This window comes from Chiloscyllium punctatum, chromosome 8 (assembly GCF_047496795.1).
Source record: "Chiloscyllium punctatum isolate Juve2018m chromosome 8, sChiPun1.3, whole genome shotgun sequence".
Lineage (NCBI taxonomy): Eukaryota > Metazoa > Chordata > Chondrichthyes > Orectolobiformes > Hemiscylliidae > Chiloscyllium > Chiloscyllium punctatum.
In genome coordinates, this window is record NC_092746.1 from 81,193,154 (window position 1) to 81,207,854 (window position 14,701).

Here is a 14,701-nt window from a genome sequence, read left to right on the forward strand (position 1 = left end):
AGAACACTTCCGGCGAGAGAGGGAGGCACACAGACGGAGAGGCAGCCTCTGCCTGCCGCGGGTCTCCGGGGGAAGCTGTACCGCAGCTCGGGCTCCCGGCTGCTGACATTTCACACCAGCCCGCCCTGGATTGACTGGCTTGTTCACTCCCTTCCGCAGCTGGGGAGCGGGCGCTTTGTTAAAGGTGTTTCTGTGTGTGTGTGTGTCTCTCTCTCTCTCGAAGTGACTGTGGAAGTGTTGTTGAAAGAGGGAGGGGGGGCCGGGGGGGGGTGAGGGGGTGGGACACTCGGGCTTGGACTCGGCAAATGTAAACTTGTGGCGATCATCATGGCGGGTGTGAGGAAAGCCGGCTGCCTGAATGCTGCCCTGTGCTTCTTTGTAACCCTGGGAAACCTGGTGCACCTCAGCCTCGGGCGAAGCGGCCAGACTCTGGATGCTACTGGTAAGGAGCGCTCACACTCTTTCAAACAAGAAACCATTTAAAACCAGAGAGAGGGGGGAAAGAAACCTCGCGGCTGCACGAACTGTCAAGTTCGAAAGTTTGCTCCTTCGTTTTTCTTGCCATTAAGTTCCTGACAATCTGCAGCCGGGGGTGGGTGGGGGTGAACGAATGGAGCTTTAGGTGGAAGTTTTCCTCCCGTTTGCACTTTTTATATTCAAGGCACTAACAGTTTATATAGCGGGAGGAGGCTTGAATTGCTCTCTTTTCAAATGCAGTCTCTGCTTGCCTTCTTTAAAATAATCTGCGCATCACTTTTTGAGGTGTTGGAGCCGGGCGGGAAGAATTTGCGAGCGAGATTCAGGAAAGTTAAATGTTAAAGCCGTCAGAGTGAGTTCAGCTCAGCGGCTGCACAGTGTGTGTGTGTGTGTGTGTGTGTGTGTCTCTCTCTCTCCCATTTTCCCCTTCACACTGGTGGTGGGGTGAGGGGGAGGTGGTTTAGCACAGAAAGGCTGGCACAACTGCGAAGCTCTGAAGCCTGTTGTTCGAATGCGTGTTTCCAGCGCACACGTTTGCCGGGGTTTTGTCAGGGACCGGGTGAGGAGAAGTCACCGCGAGGAGGCTCCAACCCACATCCCCGCTGCCTAAACCCGTCTACCTCCAGCCAGTGTCAGGCAGAGCTGGGCTCGACAATCTCACTTCCATTACTTTCCAATTCAAAGCTGTCCGATTCTTACTCCTGGCATTTATTATGCTGACGCCCTCTTTCCCCCCCACCCCCTTTTTTTAAATAAAAAAAAGATTTAAGACGCGCTTTGCAGAGAATATGGAAATCTGGTGGTCTACCTGCAGTTTGCTCAGGAAGGAACCGCAGGTCTAACTTGCTTGAGATTCCGAGCAGAGTTTGCAAGTGTTTCAGACAAAGTCAATGGGCCGAGTCCACTGGGAGTTTGAGGATTCGTGTGGAGTTTGACTGTGCAGAAAGGCAGTGGGTCCTGGTAGCTGGGTTGAGGTTAGGGAGGGAGCGAGGTGCGCTCTTGGATTGATATTGAATGTTGATCTGCACTGAGTGCGGCAGCGGGCACTCTCTCTGGCAGACGGACTGGATGGTGTTGCTGCTCAGGATTTGTGTTGCATTACAGTGCTTTCTCTTTACCTGATTTGGAGATGCCGGTGTTGGACTGGGGTGTACAAAGTTAAAAATCACACAACACCAGGTTATAGTCCAACAGGTTTAATTGGAAGCACTAGCTTTCGGAGCGACGCTCCTTCATCAGGTGATCGTGGAAACTATCACTGTATTCTAACAGATGAGAAGGTTTAACAGACAATCAATTTTTCAATGTATAATTTCAGTTACACCACACTGTAAATTTTTGCTATAAATTTTGTTAGGATTGAGCCCTCCACTACCACCTGATGAAGGAGCGTCGCTGGTGTGATTTTTATTTAACTTTTTTACCTGTTATTTTTCACAGCATTTGAACTGTGGGAAAGGCAGACGTCTGTCCATGTGACAGCATCTTAAAGCTAGGCAGTCTCTCAGGGTACCCTGCGGTGATATCATGTATATTTTTCAGACGCTGTCTCGCAAAACTTTCAATGTAAAAGAAAGGAAGGCTTTTCGGCCCTTCGAATATCTAAACAATCAAAAAAAAACCCCAAAGAATCGTGGATGCTGCAAATCAGAAACAAAATCTGAGATTGCTGGAAAAAACTCAGCAGCCTGGCAGCACCTGTGGCGAGAAAGCAGTGTTAACATTTCGGTGCCAGAGACCCTTGCTAAGAACCTAAACTATAGTGTTTTTTTTTGTAAATTTGCCCCTTTTTAATAAACAAAAAAAAGGGTTAAAATGCTTGCCATTGTGCTGCACTTTCACGCTGCCAATACTGACAAGTTTTTGGCTTTAAGTGAAGGGTACACCTTTACATTGAGCTAATCAAACTCTGCAGCGTTTGCCTCTGAGAACAGCAGAAAGCTGGTAATATTGGACCATATCTGTAGGTTGAATATTTTACAAGATGTCTAGGGTGGCTGCTATTGTTCTGGTGTAGACAAGGTCAGAAGTCACATCATACCAGGTTATAGTCCAATAGGTTTATTTGAGATCACAAGCTTTCTGAGGGTTGCTCACATCACCTGGTGAAGGAGCAGTGCTCCGAAAGCTTGTAATTTCAAATAAACCTGTTGGACTATAACCTGGTGTCATATGACTTCTGACTTAATATTTTATAACATTAACAAATCAAATGCCCAAAAATAAACTCTTTAAAATAGTTTAGCATCTGGAAGATCTACCAGAGAAATAAATACTTTGTACCGTCCCAATTGTCTCATTGAGTTGAAAATTAATTGGAGTAGAGCATTCATAATGCAGTTCTTTATTTTTTATTCTTACATAGGATCTGGGCGTTGTTGGCAAGGCCAGGATTTGTTGCCCATCCCTAACTGCTGTTGAGTTGACTGGCTTGCTAACTCATTTCAGAGGGCAGTTAAGAGTCCGCCACATTACTGTGGTCCATTTTTGTTATTCATTCACAAGACATGAACTTCACTGGCTAGGCCTACGTTTATTGCACATGAGGTGGTGGTGGTTGTTAGATGCAACCTTGAATTATTGCAAGTCGACCCATGTTCATAAGGGAATTCTAGAAGTTTGACCCAGCAACACTGGAGAAATGGTGATATATTTCCAAATGAGGATGGTGAATGGCTTGGAGAGAAACTTGCCTGGATGGGTGCAGATTGAACAACACTCCAGAATCTTGACATCATCCAGCATAAAGCAGCCTCCTGGATAGACACCACATCTACAAGCACCCATTCCCTCCACAGTAGCAGTAATGTTGGCTATCGCCAAGACTAACTGCAGAAATTCACCAAAGATCCTTATCAGTACCTTTCAAACCCACAACCACTTCCATTGAGAAGAACAAGGGCAGCAGATACATAGGAGCACAGCAAACTGCAATTTGCAGTCACAACCTTGGATATTGTGGCTCTATCTGCAGCACATGGATTGCAGCAGATCAAGAAGGCAGCTCACCACCACCTTCTCGAGGGAACTAGGGACGGGCAATAATCGCTGGCCAAGCCAGCAGTGCCCACATCCCATGAATGAAAAAAGAACTTGCAGGTGGTGTTCCCACTGTTTGGAGTCACATATAGGCCAGAATACCTAAGGATGGCAGACTTTGCTTTTCTAAAAGAAAATTAGTCAACAACAATCAATAATTATTTTGTTAACTATTTTTGTTCCAAATGTTATTTAAGTTAGATTCCACAGGATGTCATGATAATCCTGAAGAAGGACTCATGCCTGAAACATTGATTCTCCTGCTCCTTGGATGCTGCCTGACCTGCTGTGCTTTTCCAGCAACACATTTTCAGCATAGTAATGATATTTAGAAACATGTCTCTGGAGCATTGCCTGAGTCTCTTGATTACTTGTCTTGCCTTTGCTAATGTCTCTCCATCTTGTACAGAGTTAAAGATCGCATAACACCAGATTATAATCCATCAGGTTTATTTGTGTCCACATAAACCTGTTTGACTATAATCTGCTGCTATGAGATTTTAACTTTGTCCACCCTAGTCTAACACCGGCACCTCCACATCGTGTTGTATAGAGTTAATTGCAATAGAAGGAAGATAACGGATGTTGTACACTTCAAAATTACCAGCAGTTGTTATATTGTCTAAACTGTCTATGTTTGGGTTATGCTTCAGTACTTGTGCTACTAGCTAATCTATTTGATAATAGAGTTTATAATCATAAATGCTTAAGTTAATGGCCAGAAAATAAGAACTTCCACAAATATTGTCTGGAACTGAATTGCTCCATGATGGTATTTTTAATTACAATTACAGACAGACCTTTTGATATGTAAATCACCTGAGCAGGCGATCTTGCTTGGTTGAGTGCTGAGGGGATTGAAATTGTATTTCCCTAATTGTTATAAAGCAATGTGAATAGATATTTGAACCTATCTGTATTATTGGACACAAGTTCAAAGTGTGGTTTTAATAGTGGGTTTGGTAGTCTGGGTTGGTTGTAGCTCAGACTGAGTAATCACTGGCTTTGTAAAATTCTGACATGCATTAAGGTCTTGAAATGGATGTATGCTTTAGAAATAGCAGTGTGTATTGTTGGAGTTTTTAGTTCTTTGAAATGCTGTTACTGAATATTTTCCAGGTATTTGTAAACTGGATAATCATTTGGAAATATTCGGAAAGCTTTTTTAACAAATTAAAATGACCAAGACAGATATCTGACAGCATTTGGGCTCCAGATCCTGCTGCACCCACTTGCTCAGCAGCTAATCTGAAATGTTTGCAACCTCCCTTGAGCTTGTCAGATCTGGAAGGAGGACAATCATTTAGGTTAGAATGTCAACGGTTTGATTGCTGATTTTGAGGCACAAAAATTGCATGCACTGTGAATTGAAAAATATTTATTTCAAATATTAAAGCATTTAATTACAGGATAGCAACATAGCTCGTCATCTTAGTTGCATTTTGGATTAATCTTATTGTAGTCCACAACAACTAGTTGAAGAATTACCATTATTGCTTTAAAAAAATATGAAATCGGGTAGTAACCATGATTCCTCACTTGCTGAGTTGTTTCATTCAACAGTACTAGCTGTATGTAGATGTGAGAAAGTTCATTTAGAAAGAGAAAAGGAAAGTTTAAGTGCTTGATCCAAGTCATCCTTTTATATCTTATAGTATTAACAATGGACCAGGATGTTGAAGTTTGCCTAAACTTCTTTTTAAATTCCCTGTACTTTAAAATTGAAATTAACTATGAAATGACAATCGCAAGTGTAAATAAACAACTAGGCAATATAAGAGAAATGGCAAAATTGTCTCATTGCTTTCTGCATAACCATAATAGTATGAGATGCAAAGATGTTGGATTATAACAATTTTCATGACCGAGGTAGCATAATTATTCAATCAACTTACTTCAAAAGACTCAAAGCGTGCTTCATGAGTTTGATATCTTAATTAGAACAATTTACATTCTTATTCCTGCATTCTGTTGTTTTAATGTAGAAAAATCCCAAGATGTTTGAAGTATCATCAAATTAGATTACTCCTTTAAAATGAGTGCTGCTATTTTGTAACATTGCTTTCTATTTTGTTTAATGTGGTGAAACAGAATTGTAGGTATCTTGTCGCAGTAAAACAAGCCGTCACATTTTGATTTCCTTGGTTGTGATGTATAGTTGGTTAGACATGTGAAATAGTGAATTTTAGTAGCTTAAAGAGGCAAGAGAGACATCAATTCAGTTGGGATAAGCGATATGTGAAAACATAATTAATTTGATTACTGCAAGCTTGGGAGGAGATTGGGAAATATGTATTTTTTAAAAATTGGGTTTATGGGTCATAACAGCTGTAATGTTTTGTCTTGAGCAGAATAGTGGATCAGTGCTCACTTTTAAAACAAAAGCAAATTATTGAAGATGCTGGAGATCTGAAATAAAATCAGAAAGTGCTGGAGAACTCAGCAAGTTTGGAGAAAGAAGCAAATTTAATATTTGAGTCTAATATGATTTCCATCTTTATACTGAACTTAACATTTAAATTTATTTCCCTCTCCACAGATACTTCATACTTACTGAGTTTCTCCAGCACTTTGATTTTTGTTTCAGATCTCCAGCATCTGCAATAATATGCCTTTATATTAATAGTGGGCAAAACTTCGACTGATCCAGCTTGATTAACATAATCTGTCCCTATTAGCAGCAAAGAATTGTTGACCCTATTGGCACCAGGTACTCAACAGCTTCCCAGAATTATTCTGGTGAATCCACTGTGTAACATGACAAAGACTATAAAATGTACTCTTTTACTTTAAATGGTTGTATTCATCTGATTGCTACATAACCCATTTGCATATTCAGTTGTCTTTTCTTGCCACGTTTGATGCTTTGTAGTTGCCCAGGATAGGGAGACTGGGATAAAGACATTTGTGTGGTTTCTTCCTGTATGAATGGAGACTGTGGGCTTAGGTCAGTGCTCTCCATGACGTCACTGGAACAACACTGCATGATATGACTGCAGGTGGTGGGGAAGCTCTTCACAAGATGTTTCTTCCCAGGCTTCATCTACCCAGAATGCTTAAAGAATAATACACAGTAGCCACTGGACATTGACAAGAGACACGTATTTGCTCACAATGGAGGAACATTAGGATTATGTAGAAATTCAGCTGAAGACCCTTTCCTTTAATGAGGGAATTGGAAGCTTCAGCCAATTGGTTTAAATACCTGTGGGAAACTTGGGGAACACTGCAACAGTTGAACTGTGGCATTTGTCAGAGCAATAGACTATTACCCATTTTATCTAGAAGTTAAAGAGTGCATGTAAAGCTTAGTGCAGAAGTGTAATGTGTAGTGTTAATGAATATATCACAACTCACGTTTGTATGTGTTAGAATGTTTGCATAAGCTCCAACTGTGGCAATGATCCTCTGTGATTTTCAATTCAAAAGGGTGTTAGGAATTGTTTATTAGGCATGGTAGTCAGCCTGTCAAATCATTTTCCCTTTCTTTCATCCCCTGCAAAATGTCAAAAGCATTTTTGATCACATAATTTTGGTATCTTGATTTCACACGGATTAAATATTTTTGGATGATTGACAGTTAAATGAATCTGTACTTGGAATTGGAAGAAGTAGTTTTTCAAATAGTGAATTAGGCAAGGAGCCAGAATGCAATAGGTAATATAGGTGTAATATGGGTGTGCAAAATCCTTTTGGAAAGCTTCTCTCCTCATTGGCTTGTTTAAAAGCAGGCAGTATTTGTTATTCTGATAACTGACGTGTTCAAACACTAGCCATGCCAGGGACTGGGCCAGATTTTAGTTCATTCCAAACCTACACATTTTACAGTGTTGAAATTAAGTCCAGCTAACCAATATGCAAATGAATGATTGTATGGCTTTTCCAAAAAGTTGGTTTTTCAATGGTGAATAACAATAGTCTAATAATCTCCTGAATTTTTGGGACAGTTGAATATTGGTTAAAATGATATGAAGGATTTATAAGTGTGCTACTATTTCCGTTGTGGAGACCACATTAGCAGAGATTGATAATCAAGCTTATTCCTCTAATGACTAATGAAATGAGTATGGCCAATTACAGTAGTTAAATTCTACAGCAGATGGGTCTGCAGGAAAATTAATCCATGGTGTGGTAGATAGTATATTGAGTGGAATCGTCTCACTGCTGCTTGCAGAGGTGTTTTGTATTTAGTGACTGCTGCAGCTGACCTGCAATTTATGGGCTGGATTTTATAGTGGGGAGCATTATTTCTGACCAAAAGAGGCCTGGCTTTAAGTCCGACCCCCCCCAGAGATGTGCAATAACATCTCTGAACAGGTTGATTCAGGAGTGTTAGGGCTCTCGTGGTAAAGATTCAGGATTCACCTGCTCCAGAGGTGAATTTTAAAAAGCTTGTCTCATTGAATTAACATGTTGGCAAGTGGGGGTGTGGCATCTTGAAGTGGACAGGAAGTCCCACCTTTGAGATCTGCCAGCCAATCTGTTTGGCTTTCACCCCTAACTGTCCAGAAATGCCAGGACTGTGTGGTGGGCACTGCCTGGACTGTGTAGGCCCACAGCAATCACCAGTGGCAACCAAGCCAATGGAAACTATAAAACCATTAGACTGAGAAGGTGGTGTTGCGTTACTACATACCTTAGGAAGCAGGATTGGGGGCTAGGAAAACATGGATTTTGCTCGGGCAGAAGCAGCGCTGGGGGAGGAGTGACGACATTTTGAGGGGTTGCTTGCATTATGTAAAGGGCACCCTGATGTTACCTCCCCTTCCTCCCATTTGTTTATTAAAAGATAAAATCAGCTTCTGCACTGCAGCCAGCCTACCATTGGCCAGTGTTTTAGATACTGTGGAGCAGGTGGAACATGAATCTGGGTCTACTGGCTCAGAGGTATGTGCACTGTTACTGCACTATCTGAGCCCCCACTGTACTGCATTTTATGGTCGTGGAGGTGGATTTAGGCCTTTAATTGCCTCCTAATTAATTCGCTAAGGGCCTCCAAAAGGCCTCAGGCTAGGCTTGGCAATCTGACATAGTTTACATCAATAGCCAAACAGAAGGCTGGAGGAACACAGCAAACCAGGCAGCATCAGGAGGTGGCAAAGTCGACGTTTCAGTTTGACACTTGTGGATGAAGGGTCATGACCCAAAATGTCGACTTCTCCACCTCCTGATGCTGCCTGGTTTGCTGTGTTCCTCCAGCGTCCTGTTTGTCTACTCTGGATTCCAGCATCTGCGGCATATTTATCTCTGACATAGTTTACAGGATCATCTGCCCAATCTCTCAGGCTGTGGTGGTGGGAGGGCATAAAAAGATTGTAAACAGTCCATGTTATTCTGTACAAAGAGGAAAATCGCTTTTGTTTTTAAACATAAATATGCTTGATGTGTTAGTTATGTGTTGCTTCCATGTGTCTTGGGTGTGGGTCATGTTCTGCAAATTTAAATTTGACCACAAATCTGCTGGAATTGTGATCCCATACAATGTATCCTTGGGTGAAGACCTGTAGTCACTCATCGTAGTTCCCACATCTTGAAGGGCTCCCAAAATATTCACCAATATTACAGATAAAACGGGAAGTCGGGATAAAGCCTGAATCAGCAGGTGCTGGCTGTTTGCTGGTATGTTATGCTGGAGACCACTATTTATGTCCAAACAACGAGTGTCAGCAGGTTTTTTTTTGATTCTGAAGACAGCCTCATATTTCACTGTTCTTCCTCATGCATGCACTTTCTACTCGAAACAAGGAACAAAGTAATAACTGGTGATTGAAACAGTTTTTTTGTTCTAATTATTTCCCCTTTTCAGTCTGAAGTAATACTGACGACAATATCACCACATTGACGGATGCACCAGTTAAAATCTATCAGCTCAGCAAAAACATTACACAATAAAACTGTGACCATAATTGATTGATTCATCTATCAATCATTGGAACAATACCATTTAATGTCATGTGTTTAGAGATTAATCCATTGAGTTTTGAGTTGCAATACTTTGTGATGCATGGTAGCAACATTTAAGGTGCGAGTGTCTGCCAATATCTAAGTTATGAGACTGAATCTTACCAGATTTTGGCAAAGTGTCATTTTCATCAAGTTCTGTGGAGGGTTTTGCTCCCTGAGGCCTAGTGAATTTTCTCACTCCTTCCAGCCATTAACTACTTACGGCACTCCTGTGGCATTCCTTTCAGCTGATGCTAGCTCAATTCAACCACCAGCTGTAGCCAGAGAAACTGGCCGATGCGGTGTTATCCTGGAGTAGACTATTATCCATGACGTGGGCCCCGTCTTTGAATCCTGGACAAATGTTGGCAGTGAAGAGCTGCCCTTCATCAAAGGAGTGGCACAGCAGCCATAAACCAACATGTCTCACAGCACATCGATGACATGGCTGAAACCTCCTTGCACATTCAACTGCAATTTTTCAACATCCATTGTTTCAGTACTAGGCCACACAACTCACCGACCTATCACATCCATTCTTACTACCCTCTCTAAGCCTATACGACTCCTACTACAACTCCTTCCCCAGTGCCCACTATAGCCCAGCATCTTATCTTTGTTAAAAGTGGGACCTTCATACACAGCAAAATCTTCAAATGATGCAAAACATTAACTTTTTAGTTTCAAATGTCCAGAGTGAACAGGAATCTAACAGAATCTGCATTTTTCTCCGAGAATACAAATGAACTGTGTTGTTGAGCAACAAGTATTTTACAGTCAGTGATCACAGCACTGAGCTGTCATCTGCTGGAATTGGGTCTCAATTAAATCCTGTTTAATTTGTAGCACCCGACATATATAGACTCTGTCACGCGTGATATTATGCTGCGACCACTGAACGTGTTCGTCCTCCTCCTTGGAAGACTGCTGCTGAACTCCCAGTTTGGTAGCGTCCATTTCATCCTCTTGTTGCCTGCTCCAGGTTGTGCCGAGCAAAGCGTGCCAGGATTAGGTGGCAATCCCTGTCCAGTCTGGGCTAAAGTATCCTCACCCTTAAACAACAAAAGACTAAGCAGAACCCTCCTCTCCAACTGCCCTATTGTCCTGGGTGAAGAATGGATTGCATTATAACTCCACTTTCCCTCATTCAGGGATTTGTATAGTGGAGTCCTCAGCCATGGTCACAACAGGTGACCCTTGTCTGTGAGGAACCATCTTTGCAAGGCCTCTGGCCCCTCACATGCAGCAAGGATATGAGAATGTCGGAATCATGGCTGCAGCCAGGGTATAAAGCACAAACCTCGAAGAAACTGTAAGCTGTGGATCTCTCAGCCTGATGTGTGTATAGTTGATGTGTCCTGTAGCTGAGGGAAGCCAGCTAAGATACAGATCTTACTGCCTTGGCTGCAGCACTGACCTTGTCACAGGGAAACAAAGTCAATGAGTGTGATCTGGTACAAATGGTCACCGTTGTTAATGAATTTAATTGTGTGATTCCACGGTGGTCCCCGTGACTCCCTGGAAGGAGCCAGTCACATAAAGGTGCAGCTGTCACCTTTGATGCCCACCAGGATAAGATGGCCCAGCCATTCCTTCGGGTCACAGTCCCACTCCAGCAGCACCTCTGTTCTTTGACAGTGTCCAGGGATACCCTCGGTCTATCCTGACACTGTATCTCACTGATCTGGAGGAAATGACATTGAGGACGAAAGACCCTCAGCCGTTTGTGCCTCCATAGCATCCTGAGGGGCTCTGCAGCTGTGAATTTTCATAGTGGGGAGACTGTGTTTACTTTCTGCAGCAGGTTGCTGCTGGCCCTGGGCTTTGTGGTGTATTAGTTCCACCTCTGTCTCCCTGTTACTTTGACCCTCTGAGTCTGCGATTAACATAGTGCTGTGCTATGCAGCAGCTATTCCACCCTCTCTGATGGCTGCCAACGAGCATTGCAAACTGTCTGTCTGGGTTTGAGCTTACACTGCACAGCAAGGTAAGCCTTTAGCCTCTGGCTGAGAGGCCAAGCTGCAAGAAGGAAAGGCAGTGATGCTGTGTGCATCTGGGTATGTATTAAGTGATTGTGCACTGAGACAAAGCAGGCAAGTAGACCTGAGATGCTGCCGTGTCCAATTTGTGAGCTGACTGTCTCTCCCTGCACACAGAGTGTCCTTGCAACAGCTTTTCAATGGTAATTGTTGGTGTGTTTTAAAGGCAAGCAGAAGCATGCTGTAAATGGATTGAAAATACTGTGATGATGTATTGAGATTAGCAGTGTCAAGTGTCTGTGGATGTGGTATGTGTGCGACCACTGCCCACTGAAGCTCCCTTGAGCCCATTGGTGCAGAATTCCAACATGGAGGTCCAGAGGAGCAAAATGTGAGCTGGAGTGGCCAGGTTCTGACTTGCACATTAAAAAGCTTCAGTGTGTCATTTCTATCTGGTGCATGATAGAATAACAGCCTCCATATTAATGAGGTGAGACTAAGTAATAACGAAGGTAATAGCAAGCGATAATCCCTGTTAATAGGCCTCTTGTTGCTCACTAGCAACAATCTCGTCTTGATGTCTAGACTTCTGCTGGAAAGTGTCGGATGCTTGTTGCATCCGATGGTGACTAAGCCAGTGTGAGTTCCACCCGTGATATTTATTAAGAAGTCCTGCTTTCATTCCTTCACTTATAAAGAGAAATAAATAGGAAGTATATTCTCACACTTTGTGCAATGATGTGCATGTGTTTGATTTCATTTTCATAGTTATCCATCAAAGGCCTAGTTAGCCACCTTTTATTAAACTACCACAGCTCACAAACACCTTTTGATTTTAGACTAGGATGTAAATACTGTTTGTTCTGCTTTGACATGCTACGTTTGCAGTTTAAAAATATCTATCACAGAACACTTACATAAGGGTTGCCTACTGATGTTTATCATTATTTCACTTTCGCAACCATACCTTGTAATATCCTGCTTATAATATGAATGCAGCAAAATGCCAATGTAATATCACCCCATCAAACACAAGTACTTTGACAATACACAACAAGTAATGTTTACAATAATGTATTTAATGCAAATATAAAGATTTTTGTCATTAAGCATAGGAGTACAGCACACAAAGGCAGCAAGGTTTTCTGCTTCTGATTTTTGGCAGGAGGTAAATAGCTATTCATCCCATCTTTGTGGGTTGTTATTGTATAGCACCATACAGCTAGAATGGAGGTGGTGTGTTTTCCTTCAGAGGTGCTTGTCTGTTTGTAAGAACATTCACTGGCAAATTCATTTAGTAGCCCATGTGTCTTTCATTCCATCATAAAATTGATCCTGTGCATGAAACAGTGAGGAGGAACAATATCTTGGATACCCCAGCAACCTTTTTCAAACCTTCTGGAAATTGCAGTGCTGGATTGGCAAGACAGTAATGTGATGCTATCCATCGTGTTGCAGTTTATCTTGACATGTGCTGAATGATTTCACATGTAACTGGTATCATTTTGTTTGTCTCTTAATTTTTGCTTTGCTTAAGGTTTAAAAGCTCAATTGTTGGTGAATAGGTTGACTTTCAAGATAACTGGAAATAACAAATGTACACTTTAAGGGGTTTTCTGCAGTTCATTCCCAATTATTTTGTGAGTCGCGTTCCATAATACTTCTCATATTCAGGCCAAATTGAGTGGATAAGTTGTACGCCCTTCTGACCACATTTTCCTGGATTTTCTGTGACCCTTGCCAGTGTTCAAAGGTTGGTGATCTGTGTGACTTCATCCACTTTCCCATGAAAACGTTTAATAACTGTTCTTGTTGATGGGCAATAGAAATAAAATGGCTAATAGCTTCAAGGATTTACTGTAACGATATGGGTTTCAAATTTGTAAGGCTTAAGGGTCTGAACACCTGTGCAATAATCACTGGCTTATTCCGAACAGGTGGGACTTCATAGGTTGATCCAGTACTATTGTTGAGCAGCCTTTTAGATGTCTGGGGATGGTTCATGCTTAAGATTTGACTGCTTCTTTGAGTGTGTCGTCTTAGTTCCTGACATCGAAGATAAAACTGGGAATTTGTTCAGTGGGAGTTGCATTTTTGAACCCAAGGCCTCACGCTTTATATTTGGTAAAAGGGGTGAATCTCGGTTCCCCTTTCTTGTACCAAAAGATTTTCTTTAAGAAATCTATAAAATATGTCATCGGTTGGACCAAAAGCTGCAGATTCAAACTTGTGATTTTGGCATTCCTGACACAAAACATCACCCAAGATCGGAATGGAAACCTAGGTAAGGAGGTCAGCCTGCTGCTGTCTCCTCCACTCTTTGAAGTAGCCTAATTCAGATAAATTCTTGGCCTTTGCCATTTGGCTATTCCCTGCTTCGGCCAGTCACACACATCATTAGGTGATCCTTTCACCCACATTATGCAGTTCGCTTGCGATTTTGTATCTTCCTCTGATTGAAACATCACAAAAAAATTATCATGTGACAATTTCCTGGTGAGAGCAAAAGATAGTGAGTTGAGTTGGTGCTGAAAATGGCTCAGTTTGTTGTTGAAGTTGAGAAGTCTCTTGAACTCAACTAAAACCTGCATCCCCAAATCCAGTTCACTTACTATGGATTGTAGATGTGAAAGATGAAAGTAGAAACAATGAGATATTGGGATGGTAAATGCAATTTTGATACCTTTCTACAAGTTTAAAAATAAATTATAGTACTCCATCTTCTGCTGACCTTGTTGACACAGCGCACATTTATTGCTTAAGGCCCAGTGATAAACGTTGCAGCAGTAGCAGTAATCAATATCTGCATACATTTACCCTTCCCCTTCTAAATCTGAGAGATCCATGCACTAGTTGATGAAAATTAGAAAAATGCATTGAAAGTTTGTTTTTAATGTAGGTCGGTCCCTATATATTATTGCTTCAGTTGTTTACTGTATTGCAATGTTGAAATGTACTACAACATCAGAGAAAACTCTCTTTCGTGCCTGTCCTTTGAAGTTTACCAAGAACATAGTAACTGCAGTGCATTCCATATTTAGCTTCTGTTGAGAAATGTATTCCTTGTTCTCTGCAGTGCAGGAACATAGTGGGATATTAAAATGATGACCTTGCAACATCCTCACCAGCAGTTCCACATTTTCTGTTTTATGCCATTGCCACTTTATTCCCCCCTCGACATCTCAGATATTATTACTCAACCCATTCAAATGTGTTACGAAGCTTTGGAGTAGGGAAGACTTGAATCTGGACCATCTGGCTCA

The 14,701-nt window shown here is 41.8% G+C and overlaps 1 protein-coding gene across 1 annotated transcript in view; it reads left to right on the plus strand.

Moving 5' to 3' along the window:
* The first annotated feature begins 291 nt into the window (after positions 1–291).
* The window catches only part of LOC140480696 (plexin domain-containing protein 2-like), a 415,414-nt gene continuing 401,004 nt past the window's right edge, over positions 292–14,701 (plus strand). The window contains exon 1 of the mRNA XM_072575933.1: positions 292–442. Coding sequence (XP_072432034.1) covers positions 328–442 — 115 coding nt within the window. The 5' untranslated portion in view covers positions 292–327. The remainder of the gene's footprint in view (positions 443–14,701) is intronic.